Raw genomic sequence first — 26,178 nt, 5'->3', positions numbered from 1 at the left:
TTTTACTGCAGGTGTTAGAGAGTCCTGAGCTGCCAAACAATGCTCTTACCCAGTCGGACCTCTCCTCAACTCTTATTTGACTAAATGAAAAGAGTGTTGGCGAGATATGTATTGGGTAAATTTCTGTTTTAATGTCAAACCTAGAGAAGAATTACAGTGGTGTTTGGCCACCTTTAACTGAGTAACCAGAACGTTACTTAATCAACATCTCTGATACTGGGCCAGTGAAGTCTGATTGCATGTCTACTGCCACTTGTTCATTTAAGTTTTAGACCAAAAGGCGATAACGGACTAAGTTCAGGGAGAAACTGATAAATCAGTGAACCTTAGAATTTTTCTGGACAAATACATTGTTGTTTCATTTCTTCCCTGCTCCTCTATTCCTGTCTGTTCCTATGATGCAAAATAAATAAATAATTTTCAAAAAAGTTTTCATTGACACCAACATGAAAATATCAAACCAGACCAAAAAATAAGCTTTTGAGGAGCAGGCCTTAAAAGTATAAGTAGGCAGCAGTAACATCTCTCATGGCAAAGTTGTGTTACTGATGCCATCATGTGGACTCTTATAAAGCTCTAGTGATCCTATAGTGAGGGTATGTCTTGTCATTATCACGAAACACAAACCTAACTACTGAATTCAGCATCATTTACAGAGAGAGAACGTCACTGTGATCAGATACCAGCTGTCAACATTTACTCCTGGCAAAGAACCAAACCAGAAACTCTTCTGTGCTCAGTGTTAAGTCACCCACTGTTACTGTCACTCTGTCTCTCAAAGGCACACACACCTTTTGGGAAGGCTCTAAATGTACTGCTCAAATCCAAAGTGCACTTAGTTTCTATGCATTACTGTGAAGATGTCCTGAGAGTTAGTTATAAGTTATAATGCATCAGTGCATGTGTATCAGCAATGAGAAAGTACAGAAATGCCAAAGACATGTTTTGAAGAGGTAGTTTCAATTGAGGTTTAATCTGTTGACATAAAGCCTCCAGGACAGTTCAGACAGTCACTGTGAGCATGTGAGCTGCACTGACTGCATTACACTTTCTATATGTCATAAGCCCCACCCCCACACCAGCTTCTACCTGAGTCTATACATCATCATCACTCCCCACTCCACTCCTGCTTTCCAATTTCATGAGCACAAACTGTGCGTTGCCGTGGCAATAAAAGCTTATTTAAAAAAACAACAACACACACACACACACACACACACACACACACACACGCAATGCATGTAAGGAGCATAAATTGACCTAGCGTCATATTTTGACACCAAGGGCCACTCACCAAGTCTTGGTATTGACGAGTTGGGAGTAGAGGAAGCACCAGTGGTCCCACATTGACCTTCCCAATTAAAAGTCATTGGTGGCGGGCTATTTCAACTAACAATTATATTTTATGTTTAAAAAAAAAAATAAATAAAAATAAAAATCACAATATTTAGGTCTACATGGGGATTCACAGTCCACTCCACACTTCCTGCAATAAAATTCTGGTGGAGAAAATAATAATCATTATTATTATTATTATTAATATTATTATTATTTAATTCATGATTACCTAAAAAACTAATCACATTAAAATATATTGAGTCTAAAAATACTGGAATTAGCCCTTTAAAATTCCCACCATGTTCCACAAACACTCCCAAAACCTTATTGTTCCGTATGGAAGCGTTGGCACAAACTGCGCTCTACTTCATCTCTATTTATTATCAACCTTTACAGCCTAAATTTTTACAATATTTGAGTCTTTACTGTTAAAAGTTAATGTTAAGTTAAAGACATGGTTATTTTTTATCAGTAAAATGTTATACTCATTACATATCTTCCTTTTTAAAAAACTATGAATGTTAGAGACTGCAAAATAATTAATAGGGGGGAGAAAGTGTCAGACTAGGGGGAGGATTATTTTTCTTTTTGCTAACTCCAAACACTAATAACTTTCATACAGTCTCTTACATTTTGATTTTTTGAAAACTAATGGTGTATGATGTACATCATTTATATTTGTCAGGATTTTTATTTTGAACTTAAACTTTAATATTGATATTGGCCTAAAAATAAAAAAAAAGAATTAGGACCTTCGGTTCGTACTGCATGTCTACTGTACACTAAATGAAGAAAAAGTCACCATGTCAGTAACAGTCTTATCTTTCATTTATGTTTGGAGTGTTTGGCAGGAACATGAGGAGCCACAGTCTGGGCTCCTCACTTGTTTTGTTTCCCTTGTCCCTGACGTCTGCGGGCTGATTTGAAGAATAAGGCGATTAAATGAATGGCTAAATTTGAGGAGATTCCAGTTTATGTTCATCTGCCTCTTCAATTACTCTCACTCCCGCGCCACACATGACATCATGGAAAACTTTGTAGGGTCTAGGAGTGCAGAGGGAAATGTTGTGTGTTGCTCTTGCTATCCCGAGAGTCCGCTTGGGGATACATCAGTCTAAAAATACCGATTGAAATCACAGGATTCCTCAGATACTTTCACCTTCAGCCCTGTGATGCGAGTGGCATTTAAGCCCCGCTGATTTGAGCTGTGAAGCTGAGAAGCAGAGATATTTCAGAATGGATTAATCATCAGATGGATTCAATAAAATGTTCAAACAAGCTTGTTTTATCTGGCCCCGTGGACTTTCTTGGCAAAGATGTGTGACTTGCATACTTACCTATTTACCTGCTGTGTGTATGTTGGCTGAAATAATACTTGTGATTTGGCTTTTTCTCCTAAATTTTTCAAACATAAAGCAGTAATGCTTGTATGAAACTGAGTTGAGCTTGTTTGTGTTTTACTCTCTGCTTTTATAATTGATTTGGACGATTTCATCAATCATTTGAAGGCTATCGTCCCTGAAACAGAATCTCCAAGACAACAACAATCCTCATGCCTAAACGTGCAGTTTATTCACGGCTACCTGGACAATGACATTAAACATGAACTTCTTTTCACATCCAAATGTTTCCTTTTCTTCTAGACCCCACCTAAAAAAGTCCCACCTAAGACAATCAGTTTAGGTGTATGCCATATTGAGAGTACTTTCACTGCTTTACTTTTCCATTAGACAGCGATATCCAACAGGTACCTGAAACATTGTTACACTTTCTTCAAAGCCAAACTCCATTGAGAAAAAAATGTGGTTTAACATCACTAAACATAGGAGCTGCTTGTCTACCACAGTCCCACAGTCCCTAATCAGTTTTTTTGTGTCATTGTGTGACTTTGGTGTTTAAAAGGGTTAGTGTGGATTCATCAAAGTCTCACATTATCTAACTGATCAAGGCAGTCGTAGACAAGCAGCTCCTGTGTTCAGCGAGTCAAAGTTAGCTGGTAACAGCTTCCCCGTTATAACGGGCTGTCTAAAAGAAAGGTAAAAGAGTTCAAATACTCCCGATATAGTGTACACTTACTGTTATACATTTTTTTAGGGAAGAATTTTTTTGATGGTTAAAATACATTTTGTTGCTGACCCCCATCCACAGCAGTACATTGCTATGCTTCCATTTAAGCACTCCTGCCACTTTTCTAAACTGGGGGTGTACTGACAGACAACGACTGTAGGTAATGCACTGACTATGGGTAAGTATCCCATACAACACCACTTGAAAAATTGCAACTATCCCTTTAAGTGAACTAATGTTCAGCTGTGGTAAAAATGTAGCTTTCTGTATACCACATAGCCATGGCAGGGAGCACAATCACAGGATCAGCACTCAGCCAACCATAGAGGACAACGAATAGGAAAATTTGAGCTGGCTAAAATCACAGCTTTCTAAATACTTTAAAAAGAAAAGCTTACCGTTGTGGCCCTCTGTGGATGGCAGCTGCTTCTTTACTACGTGGTTTCTTCTCTCTGTTAACTGTGTGGCGCCTCCATGACCCTGTGTAGCCCTCTGCAGGTGTCCAGGACACTGTCTGTCCTCTGGACCATTGACCAGGACCTCAGAGCATTTCACAGCATTCATGGCCCACACTTCACTCCCCTGTAGACGACATCTTGTCTCGGGTCACCTCAACTCCCCTTTCAAAGAGAACAAGACCCAATGAGAGCGCATACTCCGTCCACATCAAAGTGAGAGCACTTGACTCTGACTACTACATCAGTCAGCTGTAACAATTTGAGAGCGAACATTAATTGAGTTTGAACTAGCATGAAAGACACAGCAAACAACCATTTGAATGTTTACATTTGAAAATCCTTGGCGGGGCCAGGAGCTGGAGTATAGCCATGTTAGTGTTTGCAGAATACAATGCCAGTTCCAGATTTTGTATTGTTTCTTTTCAGAGGTCCATCTCAGCTCAGGCAGACGGCAGAGCGCGTGTCTGTTTGTTTACAGAGCTTTAAGCCCACTTTCAACCTCACGGATGCATCCCTCCATCAGCCACCACTATCCTCCGCCGCTGCCAACTTATCAATTTACACAATTTACAAAAAGCAGACCGTCCTACCTCCTGAGCAAATATTATACACATCTACTCTGTGGATTCAGTAGCTTAGAGAGCCCCCACAAGGTGTCGATGTGAAAAATGAGCCTCTTACTCAGATCCCAGACAAGCCAAGTCTTCTGTGCAGCCTGTCTACGCTCTATACACTACATCATCTCCTGAGGCCTGCACCATAGGGCACCACAAACATACATTTCTGTTTTCTTTAATAAGCTCTGTTTGGAGAACCGCTCATATGCTTACAGGACAATAAAACTCTCATAAATGCATGTAACGGCTTATAAAAATACTTTTTTAAAAAGGCTCCTTCAGTAAGTTAGGTTATTGTTGAGGCTACAGATTTACTGCAGAAACTGCGCCACAAGAAAAATAGCATTTGGGGATCAAACAGCATATATTTATACTAAGTATTTAGAATATAGAAATGTGCTGAGGGCATCCTGGGTCATTTACAATCCCAGGAAGGCTCCCAATGCAAAGCAATTAGGTTGAATTATCACACTTAGAACCATTAAGGTCTGGTATTTTGTGAAAGCCACCAGGATCCATTTCTTGTTATTCACACGAGCCAGACTTAACAACAGAGGGACACTAACATGCTTGGAAGTCAAAAGACATATTTTCTACTAAAGGCACTGGTTGTGCAGTTTGAACTGGATGAGGTATAAATGGTGGTCCATTCATTGCAATGTTTTATACTGTTCTGCAAATGAGAAGTAGTTCAAGACACAGTACCAATGATGTCCACTATAAAAAGTCAATAGGTGTTTTTGAACCAAACGGTTCTGGGCACTCTCTGAGAGGAAATGCCCACTAGGGTGCTCCCTCAAGAACTACATTCCTCCAGGGTTTTTTTTTCTGTTTGCATTTCCACCGCCAATGGGAACACTGAAGTGATGCAATCACTTTGAGGAGTCAAAATCATGTTGTACTTTCACTGTTGTATTAATGCCCAGAAAAGTCTGGACTTTACTGTCAGTCCATTTGTCTAGGTTTTCTTTCATTTTTGTCACAGGCTGTTTTTGTTTTGTCTATTGTTTGCAAGGTTGTTTGGCTTTTAAAAATGATGTTTTCCAGCTGGCACCAGGCATCAATGTGACGACAGAAAGACGCTGGACTCGTATGTTGGTGGACAGACAGTGGGTCTCATTCATGAAAAGTGAGTAAATCTGTGTGTAGATTTGCACATAAAAGCCTACTCTACTAAAAACCTACTCCGGATTCAGGAACACCGCGGGAAACTCAGATTTGATCGTAAACACGTGTGTATGATCATGAATGCCAATCCATCGTAAAGTGACAGAGACATAAATCCCCGCCCATGAATAGCCAATGACCACCATATAAGGAGGTGTAGATGCATCCTGTCGACCTGTCAGTCATGGCGTAAAGCAGTGTTTCCCACAGGACAGGAATCTATTCGTGGTGGTGTGGTCCTGGGAGGGGGTGGGGGGGGTATTAAAAATATTTTTCAATACTCATCTGTGTGAAGAAGTGAACATCCAACGTCTGAGTTAATTACTAACGAGCAGAACCACACGGCCGGGCTCCACCGCCTGCAAACCTACGTCACGTCAGCGTAGCGTCGCGGCGTATTCATTTGGGCTCCACTGACTGCGTACGGAAGCGACACGTAGAGACGCCAGCGGGGTTGTTTACCGTTTGCCGAGCCGAGAGGCTGCATGTAGGCTGCATGAAATGTTAAAGCATTTTCCACCTAAATTATTACATATATTTGAGTTATCTACAAGTTTACTGTACTGTTTGTCATCTACTCGCTTTCAAATGTCATACGGACATTTACACAATATCACGGATAAACATGGGTAAATGCATGGAAAAAATCATCACATATCACCTCTGATAATGGTTTATTCATTTAAAAACACATTGTGCTCGTTTAGCACACTATTTCATATAGTTTTTATCTGCTGGAGGGTCGCGTAGGGGAGCATAGCGCGACAAAAATGGAAGAGCCGCGTAAAATAGAGAGTTGTCGCGCGACAGACGGGGGTTGTCGTGCCGCTCCCGTTGCCAGTGGAGCCGCTGTAATTGATTAACAGGGTGGCGAGCTGCTACAGGACTCGTGCTGCAGTTAACACTACTAACAGCGTGAGTTAATGTCTCTGCACATGTTGAGCTTCCACCTATGTTAATACAGACACAGGCTAATAAAACAGCTAATATAACATGATGAGTTAGAGTTGTTTGGACCACTTTTGGACTTGTTTGCCCACATATTTGTACCGAGAGGTCTTTAGATCCGTTCTGCTACTACGTCTACTTCTTCTTCTTCTGGTGGACCAGGTGCGTTAAGTGCGTCTTTACGATGCATACCGCCACCTATTGCACCAGAATTGTAACGACAAGCTACATTCACAGACAGTGAGTCCCATTATAATGTGTTTATGAGCGAGGTCGAACAGGTAGCGCCAAAAGCAGAAAAATCTATATGTGGCGGAGATAATTTATTCATGGCGCACCGCCACAGATAAATGAATGCATGGGAAACACTGGCGTGAAGAAAGAAAGACAGAGAAAGAAAAAAGAATTTTTCCGAAGCGGAGATCGAAATAATTTTGGGTGAAGTGGACTTAAGAAAAAACATTTTATTTTCTTCAGTTAGTAGTGGTGTGACAGGGACAGACAAAGCGAAGGCCTGGAGGGAGGTAACAGATGCTGTTAATGTTGTCTCCATGGTACAAAGAACCACGTCAGAGGTGAAGCGTAAATGGTTTGATATGAAACTGGAGGCAAAGAAACACATAAGCACACACACAAAAAAATACAGCCACAGGAGGAGGCTCACAGTCCCAACTATCTGCTGCAGACGAGCGCATCGCTGTCATAATTGGGGAAACCTCTCCATCAGGAATAAGCGACAAGCCTAATACATTCTGAAAATCATCATTGATAGCGTAGTGGTCACCAAACAAACAGAAGATTCATTTGTGGGGTTTTGAATGAAGTGGGAACGGGAAACCAGAGATGTTTTGTGCGCAATGGATAAACCCTAAATCAGTGATGGCTGTCGGAATGTAGAGCTATTTAACGTTTATTTTAACAAATGATACGGATAACATATAGCTACAGCAGTTTATGCATTGTCTTCAAATTATTTGAATCTTAATAGCCTAAAGCTCTGTTTTATACAACGTAAATTAAACATTTTCAAATCAGATTTATGCATTCAAATGATCAAAAAGCCACAAAAAAACAAAACAAAAACACGTGTTGTCTCTATGATTCTTTCAGCTGCCTCTGCTGAACCCAGGCACTGAGGCCGAAGAGGCTGTGATCCAGCTGTCCTTACGGATATTTTTATTATCATCATTCAACATGTAGAAAGAACGTATAATCTACTGAGTCGATTTACATAGATAATTCACAATCATGAACCTAATCTGGATCTTAAACCTGCTAATTGCCAACTAATTTAACTAAATGTGTTATATTTTTAATATTTTGTCATGTTTAGATTACGTGTTTCAAAGGCATCTGTGTATTGTGTGCATAACAGAGCGCAATACGAGTTAAAGTTGTAATTTCCAATAGTGACAAGCAATATTTATGTGCTTTACTAAATTTACACAAGCACTACGAGTGGTCAGGAGCAGGAGTAGATTTTGTTAGTAGCTACGAAAAGATCGGAGCTACTAAAATATTGATGAATGCGGACACACACGTAAATTTCCGTCTGTGAACAGTTTACACACAAATTCCTTCTGCTCACGTTTCATGAATGAGACCCAGTAAATTTTGGTTAGGATGAAAATCATGTTGACGATATTCTGAACGTCATTAGAATTTCATGTTAGGGTGTTAACATAATGTCAAGTTTTGCAGACATTGGGTTTTGGTGTCCATACCTCACGACTAAATGTTGTTATCTAAGTAAAGATGATGTTAGCGTGAGTAGTAGTAGACGTTCGATTTTAGTTACTTAACAAGGCAACTTAAAACCAACAAAATATCAATGCCATCTGTCGTCAATATTCTATGTCAAATCTACATTGGTATTAGACATCCTGAATTTTGGTCACCCGATATCACAACCTAAATTAAACCAAATATAAACATCTAATGACATTGGTGGCCAGCTGTGTTGCTGGTGCTGCATTGGCTGGCTCATGTGTTCAACCAATCCCTGCATACTTACATCAGTCAAGGTTCCTCTTTTGCTGGGAGGGTACCTACTCTGAAATAGGAGCTAAAAAAAAGTACTGTGATTGTTCCTAGTTCTGATTTGCAGACACAATAAAAAGGAGAGTTCTTAGAACTATGAAAAAGTTCCTCCAATCCAATAAACAGCTACTGATTACTCAGTGCATGACAGTGGTATCACAAACCTCAGCCAAAGTCACTATTGCTTCTTCATCCCTTCTTCACTTTGGCCCCACTAGCTTCCCAGGTGGCCTAAATGTAGTGGCCTACATCTGATGACTCGTGAATGATTTTTTGGCTGGTGGAATCTGCCCAATTTGGCAGATTTCACCAGCCAAGATATAGTCTGAGTGTTACAAACTGAGGTGATTTTCAGTCTTCCAAAAAACCTTGTCCAATCTGGCAGCCAAAGGCGGCCCAGACTCCACAGGCTACCTGGGTATCTGCCCATATTTGTAATGTCTGGCTCCATTAACTGCCAAGATGGTGGTAAACCCAAACCCCAAATCTTGGATTCTAAACTTCCTTTCAGAAATCTATGGGTGACGATCATGTTTTTCAACAGTCTTTGGTCAAAAATTAGTTAAGAAGTCAATGATGTCTGTTCAACTGTGTCCATAAAGCCAAGTACATTTAGAAACAACCAGCTGTTCACAGCTGGTGTTGCCAAAGCCCCTAAACATGACCAACAAAGGGTGTGTTATCACCTGAAAGCCCTCGGTTATCTTTGAACCCTCTCAGGACATGAATTTGAACTCACTCACTCATGTGGCTTTTTCTGTTGTAAAAACTCAGAATAGGATGCCCTGGCAGTTTTCTGGGATTCCAGTCGCCTCTTCTAAGAAACAACATAGAAGACACTGCATCTACTCAGGCCATATCTTGACACACAGATTACATGGATTGTGGTTGAAGGAACAAAAGGGGGTTGCACACTATACTGTACATAAACATCAGCCGGGGCAAATAATAACAAACCCGTGCATTTACCTCAGAAACAAGACAACAGTTACAGTAAATCATAGTCCGTTAAAAGGCTAGAGGAGACTGGGACTCCTCCATGGAACACCAGGAGGAACCTCTTTAATGAAGCCTTAACTGATGGGCCTGGCTTAAAAGCCCACCCAGAGACAGATAGGGCCTACTCTGACAATTTATACCACAGTGACAACCCCCATTGGGAAAACACTACCTCAAAGACAGAGAGGACAACAACGATGATGTTTCATATTAGCTCATACTATGATAAGTTATCAGTGAATCTGCTACTTTTACAACACAAGACTGACTGGAGAAAAATGCCCATTTACTGAGAGGCTTGAAGGGAGCAGTGTAGATGAGAAAAAGACAAAAAGGAAGTCTTCAAAAGAAGCAGGTTACAGCCTGATGCTATCTGAGGTGGTGCTGAGTGAATGGTGGCCTGTATCTCTGTGTCAACACAATAAGAGCCAAGACACGTGGCACTTGGAGCTCCATCAAGATGAGCTGATAGGAGGTTCCACTTAACAGTTGTCCTCTTATTGATTGCCTCGGCCAGGCCACATGCTCGTTGTATTATCTGCCCCACTCGTCTTAGGATGTTTACGACCCCTCCTATGTCCTCTGCAATGTGGAATGTTTATCTTTATTACCTGGCACTGTTTAAGTTATTGCTCGCAGAACGTGTGATGTCACACTTAAGGACGCCATGTTGTAGATTTTGTCATGATGTGGCAAAATATATAGCATATGTAACGCTGATAGTCTTGTGACCTATCCAGAGTCTGCTGGGATCAGCTCCAGCTCCCCTGCAACCCTGAATAGAATAAGTGGTTACAGAAAATGGATAGATGGATGGATGATATAGTGCTTAAAGCAGTCTGTGACACCAAACTGACTGAAAAAAAGTCATCTCTCATAAATTAAGTTAAAATCATTGAAACTTTTGACCTGGACATAAACCTATATGGTGTCAGTGGCCCTTCCCACTTCTTAACTCCACTCGTGCAACATCAGTGGGCAGTAACTAAACATAGTTCGTGACTTTGGAGTCGACATTGTCATTGCTTACTCCCGTCTCTGATTTGAGAGTTAATCCTTACATTAAAGTATGATGTGATCTGAAGCATGAGTTACACACTACACACCCACCCACCTACACACCCGTGCCATCACCACGAGCAGACCCAGGAAAGAGAGATGGCTAAAACTAGCTAAATTCTGTCCTCCATCTGTGATGAACACAATGTGTCAGTGTGCAGGAGCTGTCGATAACTTAGCAGATGTTAAAGCAAATTGATGTATGAAGCTAGGTTAACTAGCTACCTTTTTTTTAAAGCTGGTTTGTCACTTTTATGTTCCTTAAGTGGCACTTATCAACTTCCTAAGTGGAATGCAAACTTAACAGCAGCTAAGTTTAAGTGTTACAAAATTAATTAATTTACTTAAATACCAACATTACCAACAGTATGTCGACTTGTTGAAAAAACTGGAAAATAGTATCAGTGTTCAAAGGTAATAAAGAGCTTAACTGTAAGGCTTGTCCGCTTTGCTAGGACAAGTGGATTTTTAGCAGGCCAAGTGGAAGAGAAATTTAATCACCCCACTGGGCAAGTTAGTCATAAACAAAAAATAAATAAATAAATAAAAATACTGTTTCTCCACATTATGTGTCACTCTCCTTAAAGGGCCAATGTGTAATATTTGGCATGGTTTATTGTCAATCTGAATCTGAATCTGTTTATACAAGTGTATAATCGCTATAAAATAAAATTCGTTTGGTTTTCGTAGCCTTATAATTATGCTTTTATATATATATATATAGCAAGGGCCTTGCTTTAGAGAGGTCGCCATCTTGCGCCGCCATGTATGTAAGGCAGCCCAAGCGGACAATCCAACGAAGACAGCGGAAGGAAGGAAGGAGGAGGAAACAACAGAGAGTGTTAGTAGTTCGTCGATAGAGAGTAGTGAAAAGTTTTTTTAGTTATAAAGTTTGCGAACAGACCACACTTATCATGCAACAGGAGAGAATGAACCCAAACCGTCATCTGCGAGGAAAAGAAGACACAACTTCACTCCTTGTGATGCACTCTCTGCGGCGCTTTTCCTCCTGGTGATATATCTCCCCAACGATGGTAGCAGTAGCACCGAATCCCATTCTGTGTATTCAGCCTCTCTTCTCGCCCGCTCAGCATCAAACACATGGAGTTCCTCATCTGTATGCTCCGGCTCAAACAGGTATGGCTCTGGGTCTGTGTCCGCTACAAGAAACTCTTCAAAATCGCGTTCAGAGTCGTCCATTGCAGCTACTATAGTCTGGAGATATTGCTAGGCTAAATAAACCGCTGAGCTCTGTTTACCGGCTACTCTGTCAGTCAGTGTGCGGGCTGGAGGTTGGTGGAGCAGAGAGGGGAGGGGGGTCCCCACTCAGTATGGTAAACGAGTATGTGTGTAAAATTATGAAGTGTGTCTGTTATGCTAGAAGAGTCAGAGTTTGGGACGGAGTCTTTGGAGTCCTGGAGTGTTACCGGAGTTTCTGGAGTGCTCAAATAAACGGGCCTTCTTCCCGAACGCTACTCCGGTCTCCTGCTCGTGAGGGATTCATTACAATATCATAACATGGTTTAGATTTCTAAATAAACATTCGCCTCGTCGCTAGATAGACCTACTCCTGAAAAACTCGTGCGCAAGGTTTTTTGTCCCTACGAGGCCACCGTCATTTAACCGACGGGAGAGGTGAGCAAGTGAGCCCTGCAATCTAGAATTTGACCACTGATGTCACTGTTTTCAACCCATTTTACACACTGGCCTTTTAAATGGATACACAAAGAATACTGGTTGAAATGGAGTCATTTTCCCTTCATATAGGCAGAGTAGGAACAGCTAGCAGTTCAAACATTGTATCTCAGATGTACAGTGGTGGCAATGATATGTCCGGCTCCACAGCCTGTCCAAGTGCCGGGGAAAGCACTAAGAAAAACAAATGTTAAAACCGCACCATACAAGCCAAAAAGGGAACGAAAACTCAACAGCTGGAGAGATGGACCTGACTGAGTGAGTTACAATAAAAAGGGGAGAATAATGTTCTACGGGGGCAACCCAACTTGTTTGACAAGTAAGTAACATTTGCTGGCTAATGTTAGCAGCAGTGTAATACACTAGATAACGATAATGTCATAGCACTCATCTAGAGAATTGTGATCCGCTCTCACTGAGTCACACTGACCCAAAAAGACATTTTAAGAAGAGCTAAGCTACAAACAAAGCTGACTGGAGAGGAAGTAGAACTAAGCGACTGACAGTGGCAGCGAGCGGCACCCGTCAGTCATCCACCAGTCACCCATCCTGTAGCTGCTGAGCTGAGAGGCACTCTGTTTGCAGATGAGAGACGCCTCTTTCAACCCACTTTCAGCAAGGGGTAAAGTTTTTATGATATGTTTCTTAAGTATATAAAATGGAGGATTTGTTTTTCGTTGTTTTAGCAGATTATTATAAATGGATATAAAAGTAATTATTAGTGTATTTGTGTTCCTTTTTATTTCAAAAGAAGCAAAATTGTAACCTTCGTGGCAGCAGTGATTATATAAAATGAATGGAACACAATATGGTTGAACTTAGTTGCTCACCGACTGTTCTGAAACCAATTTAAGGCTGCTGGCCTGTTGTGACAAACACAACAAACCATTAAATGCATATGAAAATGATTTGTTAGGGCAATCACATTGCATATAGCCTCCTTAATAAAATCTATAAATTGAATCATTTATGTTGACAATATCTGGATGCTTTCAATTGTTGGTTCATTTTGACTCTGCATTAACAAACAAAATGAAAAGAGTACATTATTGTAATTTCTACTCAGACAAGTGACTTTTATACCTGGACAAGTAAAAACTAAATTTACTGGATCAAGGGACGAGTGTCTCATAAGTTCATGTCGAGCCCTGATATGCAGGTCTATAATGTGTTCCTATTGGCGGAGGACCACAGAAGTTCAGTTGGACTTTAAGTACTGCTGAATTATAGACTAAACCAAGACAAAAATTATTTCTGGAGTCATAAAGCACTGAGGATATCTCATCTCATTCATTTGACAATGATATAGTTAAAGAAAATATGCAGGAACTACTTTTTAATTATTAAGAGCACCAAAGGAGTGCTGTTGGTTCTAGAAGTCTACTGCCTATTATAGTATGTTTACACACTAACAAAGTCCTTACACAATTTCTCGTTGCAGTCATGAGCAGCTTTACTGTAATTAAGCATTAATTTTATTTAACTTGGACAGTATTTCATGGTGAATAATAATGCATTTCTATTATAGTTTTAAAATTTGGAGCCAAAGATTAACACATTTAGCCTTCACTGAATCTCTTCATCAGTACTGGTTGTCTTTCATTGATAGGTTATTATGGTATGTTTTCTTTCCTTTGTCTCTTTCCTGCTTCTCTCACACTCTCCGGGAACCACTGGCGACCACCAGCCGAGCTGAAGCCCGGCCAAATTTACGGGAGGCTTTCATGGCCAGTGGTATTTACATTGGGATTAGTCCAGGATTTCTAACTGATGATTGTGAATTTATGTTGCAATCAATATGGGGGATCCTTCGGCTGAGCTCATTATGATCATTCCTTCTGCTTAATGACATCTGTTTTGTACATTTTGTTGTGAACACCATAATTGGCTGTTTCCAGCTTAGCTAAGGGGCTGTTATGATACGGGTCTGCTTGTTTATGACTTCCACCAAACCGACCAACACTCTTTACTGGAATGCTTTTATCGTAAAGGCTTTTCTCCAAGACTGAACTCTCCCTCACACCACTGTCAGGCCAAACAGTAATCTCTAATAATTTCAGCATCCAATACTGTACAGTGAATCTTCATGTCTCATGCTGCTTTAATCCAGCAGCATGATAATACTTAGCAGAGTGGAATGTTAGTCTGTATGTGTGATGGGTGACATACTGTATTTGAATGAGACAATACGCCCCTCAACAGGCCAGAGGTATGCTTTTATCCTCCTTCACACTATGCTTTGTGTAACGCTTTGCTCTAACCTGAGCCTTTCCTCACACTGCTGTTGAAACAGGTGGTGTTTCTGGATTTGTTTGAAACAAAATAGACCCGCGAATAATGAAAAGGAATCAGCTCTATGTACATGGCGCTTCACTTTAGACAAGTTGTTATTAAATGATTTTTTAACAGAGGATTTGGCAAGATTTAGAACTTTTGCCATTCTATAATAAACAATGGCACGGCCATAATGAAAATATTTACTTAATTCTCTAAAGTGAGTTATGGCAACTTTGGCCACTAAACAGAGTGTCATGAGTGTTATGGCGTCAGGTGCCACAGTCTGTATAAATACTGCCTGTACACTTGTTTATAGGAAAACCCCCATCTGGCTTCAGCCAACACAGTCAGACACGCTGGTGACCTCTAGGATTTTTCGAATGGAAAATATAACAGGACTGTTTGCTGAGCGGGGGGATAGCTGTACGGCAGTCAACTGTCAAGTGACAGACAAGGCAACGTTGTAAAAGACTGCAGGCTCCACATCCCGGAGCCCAGCCCTTTCTCAACCTGTAAACACAGAGCCGGGCTTTTGAAGAACTATCCAAAAAAGCCCAGTGGCCTTTTTTCATCCCCCATTTACGGGATTTATAAACGATGACAGTGTTATAGCGCTGTGCAAACTTAAAAGTTCAAGTAGGTAATAACTGAAGGAATTAGCAGAGAGAAAAAAAGACTGATAGAACACACCAACTACAAGGAAGTAAAAATAAAAATCAGCAGCGCTTAAGAAAATAAACAAAACAATAAGACATGAAGATAAACTGGTGTGTGCTGTCACTGCACCTTTTCAGCCTCAGCTCATTCTTGGATTTATTATAGGACATGGGATTATTAAGCTTATTCATTTGAAACTGCATTAAACAAGCCTAACATTTTTTGTTACTTTTACCTATTTTATGACCAATGTGGTTTAGTCTAGAAGGCCCCTAAAAGCAGCGGGTGACAGTTGATGCATACACAGAGCTGCCGTAACTTATGGCAGAAAGAGCATTGGAGAAAGTTGAAAGGTCAGATGTTTCAAATAAACAAGGAAAGACTACAATAACTGCTTTTGCTGCACATTGTGAAAGACAGGCAGCATGAAATAATACTGATAGTAAAGACTTTTGGTGTAATGTTCACAGCTTCTCTTAATTATTGTGAACAGTTTTAATTCACTGATATAAGGACTTATATATGGCAGCACAACAGTGCCAATATTATGCACTTGTAATGGGTCATGAATGGGGCTCTTTTTTTAATCAGGAAATGTATCTGTGTTTATGTGGGGTTTTAAAAAAAAATCGAATTATTATTATCATTATTATTATTATCATTATTATTATCATTATCATTGTTAAAATACACAGGAGGTCTCTAATGTATTAGTATTGTTAGGTTGTGTAAAATACAGCACACTTAACCAGGAGCTTATTTGCCTCTCATAATATTATTATGCAAGAATTTCAGTGCATTATTTTAACACATAGTTTACTTCCATGTATTTACGATACGCTGTTGGGACAATTATGACACAAATAAGCTCAGTAAGAAGGTTGATCAAAGGGTATGTTTTAAATACCGGTATTGCTCCATTTCTTTGTGCTAATTTTTGCCACAAAAATATCCATGTGTATTTACAACACATTCTCACTCCCAACTTGTCAAAAACCGACACTTGGTCAGTGGCCCTTCATGTCAAAATATGACATGCTAGGTACCCCTCATACTACAGTTTTGGATGTACAGGGACAGTGTATCGATTTACGCTCCTTACATGGATTGTTTTTCTCAAAATAAACTTTGTTTTCACAGGAAATGCACAGTTTCTGCTCATTAAATGCAGGCAATCTTTTTCAAAATAAACTTACATAGTAGGTAAAAAGAACAACAGTTTTAGGTTTACTCCCTTAGACTTAGAGAAAAACTTTGGCTTGAAAATAATAAGTATGGTTGTTACTAAAGTAATGTAACGTCACATCACTTATGTCACTAGCATAGCATGCTATACATATTAGCACACTATACTGTTATTAAAAGGCCTTGATTGGACCTGTAAGACGCCCAGATTAAGGAAATCATTACGTCTAATGGCGGTCTTGCCTTACTCAACTTTCCTCTATATTACTGGTCAGCACATTTACATAAATTGACTTAATGGCTTTAAACTCCAGAGCTGTTATGGTGTAGGTTTGAGACTCAGTCATGTGTCTCTTCTTCACCTCCCTGCCTATCAATCCTTCTAGTTTTACAAAGAATCCTATATTGCTTTCTACCCTAAAGATCTGGCTCCAGTTCAGGCGTCGCAGTTTCTGTTGGCACCCACTATGATGCCCTTAGTGAATAATCAATGATTTCCCCCTACTCTTAACAATAGCTAACACACTTCATGGCAGAATCTATAGGCATTAAGGCTTTCAGATATCTCTATAAAGGCAGCACGTTAGCTACATGTCCAGACTTATCCTCAGATTTGAATCTGCCTACAATCCATCTTTTTTTCTATTTTCAGATTTGACATTGTGCCTCCTCTCTTTTTCCATGTTATCCTTTCCTCCCCGCTAACCCACCATGGGATGACCTTTTGACCTTTAATCCTCATCAGAAATCACTAATATCCAAGATTAATGACAAACTCATGGCTTTTGATAGTCAAAACCAAAAATGCTTGGGAACATGAGCTTGGGGCAAATCTGACGGATCAATGGTAGGACAAAGCTGTGCATACAGTATACTATATGCTCAACTGCTCCTTGTGCCAGGCAGCAGCTTTTACAATTCAAGGTTTCACGCAGAATCCATTTCAGCAAATCTCGACTATCTGAAATATATCCTAATATTGCGGACCAATGTGACACATGCCATGCCTTTATTCCCTTTTGGTGAGACGTCGCATTTTACTCCTGTGGAAATCTCCTAAACCCCCATCTATGTTGCTGTGGTTTAAGGATGTTATGTCCCTTCTAAATTAGAGAAAACAGGAAAAATATCTGTTATCTTTAGATGCAGAGACATTGTTCATTGCTTCTGCCCTCTTCACCAAAAAAGTGAAGGGTAGGCTGCCAGGTGAAAGTCCAGAGTTTATTTGCTCTAAAGTTTTACTCAATTTTGTTTCTTTATGAGGAGCACTGTCCAAATCAGATACCAGAAACACATTTGTGCTAACCCAGCATATCTGCAGGGCCTCAGTTTGGTGATGTATACATCTTTGTTGCAGAGCTACTTTAAGATTCAGACTGATCATATGTGTTTATTTTCATTTAAATAATCTAGCGTATTTTGGCTCCAGCACATCTTCCAAACTTCTGTCAAATGGCTGCAGTAAGTGTGTGAATTTAGTGATTAGTATGAGAGGGTAAGTGAGGAGCTGCAGTCAGCCCGACATGTTTCTACTCTTGTCAATGCAGCTGGGCTTCTAGTATTCCCCTCCTTCAAACTGTTTAGCTTGACGGCCTTTATCCACATCAATCACATGAGGAATCGAGCCACGGGTGTTTCATCAACACTTTTCACAGTAAAAACAATGGAAGATGTCCCGGGCCCACTTACGCACACATTTAACAGAAATGAGCTGGAATGGTGTGCAGCAGCAGGGGCTTGCGTGGTGTCTTGTCTGGTCCCACATGCCAAAAGAGATTAAGATATTCCAGAGAGGAGAAGATCCTTTAATATTTTTAAGTTCACCAGTTGTTTCCAGAGTGTTATGAAAAACCCGCTTTCTATGAATCCATCATCTCCCATTCCTGCCTGTTCCTGAGAACTCACCAAATACTTCAAAGGCAGTGGCACGTGGTGGATGAGGAAATATTACTCCAACATCAGAAGCCCTAAGCAAATTTCCCTCCATGTCCCTCCCACCCTGGTGCCAAAAGATGTTACAGTGACCAGCTGAGCTGCAGAGGAAGGCAACCTGAGGAGGTCAAAGGTCTAAATATATCAAACATCAGTATTGGAACTCCCATATGCACACACACCAATACACAAAGGCAGACATGCAGTGAGTTAAATGGACTGTGTTTGAAATGTTACACTGCAATGTGCATGATTTGTACCCTGGTGTTGCTGTACGTCCTGCACTACACATGCTGACGGGGTTTATAACCAAACTATGTAGAAGTTTAAACATTTATTGCCACTGTAAAAAAAAAATAAAAAAATTAGCGAACGAAAGTATGATTAAAATTTATTATGTTCTTTGTCTTTTCAAACTAGGAAGGAATAAAAAATAAAACTACAAGATGAAAAAAAGAAACAAGGAGGATATGTGACCATGACCTCGTCTGATCTGGGCTAAAACTGATCCAAATCAAAGGAACACAAAGGACCAATTTTAAGAGCTTTGGTGCTTTTGCAGGAAACATTTTTCTTGTCCAAACTGTGATCGTTTTCAAGGTAACACAGTTATCACCTGGGAACTGGAACGTGTCATCAATAAAATGGTGGTCTGCTGTTAGGACCCTGAGAAACTGCAATGAATATTTCATGTATAATTATTGTGTATGACATGTCAGCACAGCCTGACACCGGTGTAAGGGGATGTGAGGGATGCCAGTCATTTCCAGTTTGTCAGCAGTTCACTAAAAATAAATAACAATCAAATAAAGTTAAGAACCACACCATTATGGGCAACTGTGATATGATGTCACAAACATACTTTTCATACAGGGCTGATATGTTGAAACCTTTTTATGTTTCAGTTTTTTTATATTCTGTTGTGACTACACTGTGGTTAGGTTTAGCAGGGCTTGACACTAACTTTTTTCCCAAGGAGCACATGTGCTCCTAAGTTGAAAAAGTAAGGAGCGCACAAAGAACTTTAGGGGCACAATGTAAATTGATCAAATAATGTGTTTTCCGTAATAAACGTGATGCACATAGACATTTACAAGCAAAATTATTTAATGAATTTGTATACAAAAAAAAAGAAAGGTAAAATCATCAAGTTTTGAAAAATATTGCAATTTAATTTTGTCTTTAATGTTATTATCTTATATATATTATCTTTGCAATATGATTATCTTATATAATGTTATTACTATCCTAAAACATTCTCCAGGTCCTCTGAAACTCTGCAGGACTTAAGCCTCTTTCACACAGAGCTTTCGCGGCGCCCACCGCGGGGTAGGGCGCAGAGGACAGGATTTGGGGGAGTACAGGCTCGTTCAGGAGCTACAGCTCTATGGTGACCGCTTTTGGGTCTACTTCAGGCTCTTCTCTGCTATTGGACGTGCGGCGCCGAGGTGTCGTCACAGTGCGTTGCAGTGAAATTAAAAAACTTTCAATTCGAGCAGGCGGCGCGCCGCTCAGCTCGGCGGCAGAGAGGTGCGCTCTTGCGCCGCGGCAGCACATACACAATGAATGGGTTCATCGGCGGAGGTCTGCGCTTTGCTCGCTCTGTGTGAAAAGGGCTTTATTTCCACCCTGCCCAGCAGCGGTACCGTGGCGAACGGTCCCTAAAGGCCTCTACACATGATCAGCTGTAAAACTGCTTTGCACTGGCTGTCCCATTGTTTGTCTATGGAGAGGGCAGCAACGCCTGACAAAGCGGCACCGCTACCCTTGGCATCGCGCACGATATTCATTGTGCCGACAGTGGCTTGGAAAACCGCCCATAACCGTGTCACACGGGGAAGAGGGAAGAGGGAAGGCGGCTGGAGTTCCTCCAACATTTGCGGTTAGATTATCATATTTTTTTATAGACAAAAATATAGGCTGCTTCGGCTGATTTTTTTTATGCGCACATGTGCCCCTAAATATTTTTTTACAGTTTGCACACACCTATTTTTAGTCACAAATGCGAGTGAAACACTCGCACTGTCGAGCCCTGTTTAGGCACAAAAACCACTTGGTTAGGGGTAGGAAAACTTGTTTTGGCTGAAATTTCTGGTTTACATAAATTCACAGTTGATTCGAGAAACATATTTGTACCATCAACTCCAGTCTTATAACCCAACTGTCTTTTTGGAGCAGTTTATAGACCTCAGCACTGGAGGGTTAGATAAAAGTGGATGGTGCAACACAGCTGAGCTACAAGGCTTCCTCTGTTCTGGACTCTGCCACTCACGGTTTCTCCAAAGGTCAGCAATTGCAAGACAGCTTGCTATTAGTCCACACAATTATTTTTGCACACATTCTCATATATAGTAGCAACTTTCAGCTCTGCAAGAAATCAAATTAGCTTTAATTATTTATTTTTTTATTTTACATGTGACATTCACAGTGATCTATAAACAGATATCTGCATATATATACACACACACACACACACACACACACACACACACACACACACACATAATCTGTCGGCAAAGGGGACAAGTTTTTGGTATATGAAGTATTCTGGTGTCCATTTGTAGTGTGAGTAGTATTGATCCATCACGTTTAAGCAAGTTGGAGAAGTGGAACGCATTGTTACCTCCACCAAGGAGGTTATGTTTTCGTCGGCGTTGGTCTGTTTACCTGTTTGTTTGTCTGCAAAATAACTCAAAAAGTTCTGAACGGATCTTGATGAAATTTTCAGGAAAGATTGATAATGGGACAAGGAACAGATGATATAATTTGGATAAATGGATAAAATAGTAAAATGGCAGGAAATCCAAGCTGCTTGGCGAAGGTCTGCGCTCTCCGAGTGCTTTTCTAGTTCCAAAATGCAATCTCGGAGCCCATCAGCTATTGTCTGATGACATTTAGGTTTTTTTTATCTACATTCATACGCAGATGTTCACCTTCAGAGATTTGTCAAAATGAGCACTAGATATCTAATGGCTACAACACAACTCCCGAAATATTGGCCATTGCCCGAGATTGTGTTCACAGAGACATCTGCCAACAACTTATCTGACTATCCTGCAATAACCTCTGTGACATCACTGCTCCTGAGCCCAGCAGCCTCTGTGCTGCTGAACAGGCTCCCTGCTGGCATCATGAATAATGGCCTGTGTGTTTAACTTGCTCAATACAAAGAAGCTATGTAATCTAAATACATAAGGTAATATAAATACAAAAGAACCGTATAATCTAACACACCATGGTTGAGTGTGTGCGACTGTGACATTTTGGCTGTGCCTCCTGCTCCGTCTCTGGTTGGGTAGGCTGGCACTCTCTGTGTTTAAAAAGCTCCCGGAAAGTTTACAGAGAGTGTACTTCTGCCGGGCTTTGTGTGACAAGCTTTAACGCACCATACCCATCAGCAGCAAAACAGCCGCAGACCTCCCTGGAATCCACTCTGCCACTTTCCATTCAAGCATTTCCATGCATTCCCCAGCTTCCTTTAGTGTCCTGTCTCAAAAAAACCTGTGTTGACAATTAATACTGTCTTTGTTTGTCAGGTTGCAAGCTAAGAGGCTACTGTGTGTTTACCTCGCCTTTGTCCTGTGGTGTGTCACCATGCAGAATGGGCCTAATCCAAGTTGGAAAAGATGACCCAATTTCCTCTACAGTCAAATCAGATCTATTTTATAAAAGGAAGGGCTCCTGGTCCCTCGATGGCCATTATGAAAAGCATTTTTCTCACTCACATTGTCTTCTAGCTTAATGAAGGAGATTGGCCATTAACCACCCAGAAAGAGTTCTTTAACATTACTGTTGTAGCTCTGTTATGAATTTAGTTTGAGTGATGTTAAGAAATGGGATACTTTAACAGGCCGCTACAGAATCTAAATGATGCAAACCAGCCAATGTGAAGGTATTTGAAAGGTAATATAGGACTTTATATTCAGGGAGCACAGCACTCAGGTTAATCAAATTAGGTTGATGTCTGATGCTAAAAACTTTATTGATCTTCATTACCTGTGATTTTGTCCACAACAATATCAATTTGAAATTGCCCCAGTAGTAAACCTGGTGATCTGACCTGGACTGCCAGCAAACATAAACATTTATCACTCTCAAAGTAAGGGAATGCACTGCCAACAGTATTGATGATTGATTCATTGTTTTGCTGGGTCTAGCATTTTACATTTATAAGACTGTAACTTTGTATACAAACAATCTGAAGACATTTCATAGACAAATCATCAATCAATAGAAGGAGTAATCAACAGATTAGTGTTTGTTTTTTCCATCCTCTGAGGTAACCGGTGGCTTCCTTTCATTTTTGTGTGACAAGCTTTTGATTTTATTTGCTTAGGTCTCTGAGATTTCAAACATTACATTCGGAAAATTAATGAGAAACGTCTTCCAAAAAATACTATCCAGTTACCCTGTATAAGACCTTAGTCAAGCTTTGAGCAGCACAAGCAAGATTTCTATTCACATCTGTTGCATTACTGCCGTTGCAGTAAAATATACAGCACTACATGATTTGTAGTAACAGTCCAATTGCCAGAATAAATGTTGGCACTGTATGTTTCTTTGAACCACAAATATCTTACATTTGTACGTTTCACATGTAGCAAATATGTCGAAATTGTAGGTTTCAATTTTATGTTGTGACTAGGGTTGGGTACCGTTCATAATTGAACCGATACGGTACCGGTACCAGTATCTGGAATTCGGTACCAAACGGTACCTTATTTCGGTACTTTTTAACCCTATGGGCCCTAGGCCTTTTTGGGGTATTTTTACTGCCTTTATTTTAAGCTCATATCACAGTCATTATAAAGGCTACATACACATGATATATCCTGTTTTTTTCAGGACAATCATCAACCATCATTTCATGTCCTTCTATGTGCCGGTATTTTATATTAATTTTTATATCAATGAAAAAAACAAATCTGTGTGCCTAAATTCTTACATTTTTACATGTATCTCAGCATAGCAAGTTGAAAAATGACATATTCTGCCATATCTGAAGAGGGGAGACTCTCTGGAATCTGGCAATATAATAACCATGATGCTGGGACATTCTGTCACTTCACAGTTGTGCAAAACATGTGGTTTGTGCCAGGCGGACATGTTTGCCAGTATTTTTTCATTATTGCAAGAAATTCCATTGGCTCATTCACAAGTCAAAAATGTGTTTTATCTGAAAGAAACATGCAATATTTACATCTAAGATAATATTTGTTTTTCAGTTTCAGTTATATACTGGGGAGACATTTTGGGCATTGGTGGGGGGGCATGTGTCCCTCTCAATGTATATGGTGACTACGGCCCTGTCATGCATGCATAATTAGGCTGCAGTTGTCTGGGTGCGCAAAGGTGAAGTGCGCTTGTCTTGTCATACAAAGTTTGATGGAGTGTCAACTGGACAATATGGAGATATTTGCATCTTGAAAGCCGGACTACAAATGTGGATAGACAGGGAGAAACACACACAAGCCTAAGACGTGGTAAGATATGATATTCCTCACTATATGAAGTGACTGACAACAAGATCTGTATAATGGATTGTAAAGAAATTCGTCAGGTTTTTATTTTGTAGACAACTGATCTGGATTTATAGCGTGATGGGATGACAGCACAATGATGTGTGTGGTCCTGCGCTTTCATGTGATATGCATGGTATTTCTGTGCGAGCCTGCGTTCGCGAGTTATCAATCCAGCATTAATTTGTGTGTGCAAAGCTGTACGAAAGCTCTGTCATACATCATTTTATTGTAAGTCTATCAATTTTTTTCGCTGTGAAAACACTGTTCGCTGCACAAGTGCTCGGCCTTGTCGGAAAGCTACAGTTCTGCTGTTTCCGCTGATACGCGTGGCTTCTCACTATGACGCACCGTCGCGGAGAAAATCCACAGAGAAGAACGAGTGTGAATTTGGACGCACTATGCGTCGTTCGGGCCCCTAGTCCAAACTCCTCAGTTTCAACATTTTATTGAGAACATTTAGGAACAGTGCTGCACATTAACTTTTGTCTGCACATTGTTTTTGTCACCATTGTTGCTGAGTCTGAGGTGCGAGTCATGCGCTCTCGCTCCGCCTCCACCTCAGGTACCGAAATTTGGCACAGATTCATTTTAAGTGAATCGGTACTCAGTAGTACGGACGTGAATCGGTACCAAGTACAAAAAATACCGAGTTTCGGTACCCAACCCTAGTTGTGACAATGCTATGGTTAACTTGTGGTTAGGTTTATGCACAGAAACTACTTGGTTAGGGTAAGGAAAACATCATGTTTTGGCTTAAAATACCCAGTTTGGTAACTATGAAGATGGGAGGACATGTCGCAAGCTCTCATTAAAAAATAACCCCTTTGTGACTACTATCAAACCTGGAAATGTCTCAAACTCTCATTAAAAAAATGATCTGACCTGTCATTAAAAAATTCCTAATTCTGTTGTTTGTTGGTCTCAAACAGTGGTCTGCTGCTGTCTGCAGGCTGCCAGCCATCTCACCTAGTTGTCACACTATCCACATCCCCTCCTCCTGCTGATGAGAAATTCAGTTTATATACCGTACATGTATCTGAACTATGTCAAACATTTTATGCGTACAAATGTAACATATCCATTGGTTTGCAGAAACATACAACAACATTATTCTGGCGACTGGGCTGGTGTTTAACATTGAAACACGAATACTGTGTTTCATTTCTCTATTGATATCGTGTGAACTAGATCTGTGCCTCTTCCAAGGCCTTTGATCTTCTTTGGGTGGTGCCAGTGTGAGAAAATAATACTAATACAGTATCTCACATAAGTGAGTACACCCCTCCCATTTTTGCAAATATTTCATTCTATCTTGTCATGGGACAACACTATAGAAATGACACTTTGATATAACTTAAAGTAGTCAGTGTACAGCTTGTATAGTAGTATAGATTTACCCTCCTCTGAAAATTACTCAAAACGCAGCCATCAACATCTAAACAGCTGGCAACATAAGTGAGTACACCCCACAGTGAACATGTCCAAATTGTGCCTAAAGTGTCAATATTTTGTGTGCCAACCATTATTATCTAGCACTGCCTTAACCCTTTTGGGCATGGAATTCACCAGAGCTCACAGGTTGCTTCAGGAATCCTCTCCCGCTCCTCCATGATGACATCATGGAGCAGATGGATGTGAAGACACCTTGCGCTCCTCCACCTTCAGCTTGAGGATGGCCCACAGGTGCACAGGTGAGTTTAGGGCTGATATGATAATGACCCAAAACACACCTAGTAGATGACAACTGCCTTGCTGAGGAAGCTGAAGGTGAAGGTGATGGACTGGCCAAGTATGTATCCAGCCCTAAACTGTGCACCTGTGGGGCATCCTCAAGCTGAAGGTGGGGCAGTGCAAGGTGTCTTCACATCCATCTGCTCCATGATGTCATCATGGAGGAGTGGAAGAGGATTCCTGAAGCAACCTGTGAGCTCTGGTGAATTCCATGCCCAAAAGGGTTAAGGCAGTGCTAGATAATAATGGTTGGCACACAAAATACTGACACTTTAGACACAATTTGGACATGTTCACTGTGGGGTGTACTCACTTATGTTGCCAGCTGTTTAGACGTTGATGGCTGTGTTTTGAGTAATTTTCAGAGGAGGGTAAATCTATAATACTATACAAGCTGTACACTGACTACTTTAAGTTATATCAAAGTGTCATTTCTATAATGTTGTCCCATGACAAGATATAATGAAATATTTGCAAAAATGGGAG

General features: G+C 40.5%; 1 protein-coding gene across 7 annotated transcripts in view; it reads right to left on the bottom strand.

The window, feature by feature from the left end:
• Positions 1–26,178, bottom strand: part of myocd (myocardin) — a 126,218-nt gene that overhangs the window by 65,872 nt on the left and 34,168 nt on the right. For all 7 annotated transcript variants that reach the window (XM_049562718.1, XM_049562720.1, XM_049562722.1 and 4 more), the window contains exon 2: positions 3,804–4,025. In XM_049562718.1, coding sequence (XP_049418675.1) covers positions 3,804–3,969 — 166 coding nt within the window. In that variant the 5' untranslated portion in view covers positions 3,970–4,025. The remainder of the gene's footprint in view (positions 1–3,803; positions 4,026–26,178) is intronic.

Source organism: Epinephelus fuscoguttatus, linkage group LG20 (assembly GCF_011397635.1).
Source record: "Epinephelus fuscoguttatus linkage group LG20, E.fuscoguttatus.final_Chr_v1".
Classification (NCBI taxonomy): Eukaryota; Metazoa; Chordata; class Actinopteri; order Perciformes; family Serranidae; genus Epinephelus; species Epinephelus fuscoguttatus.
This window is presented reverse-complemented; position numbering and strand designations above follow the sequence as displayed.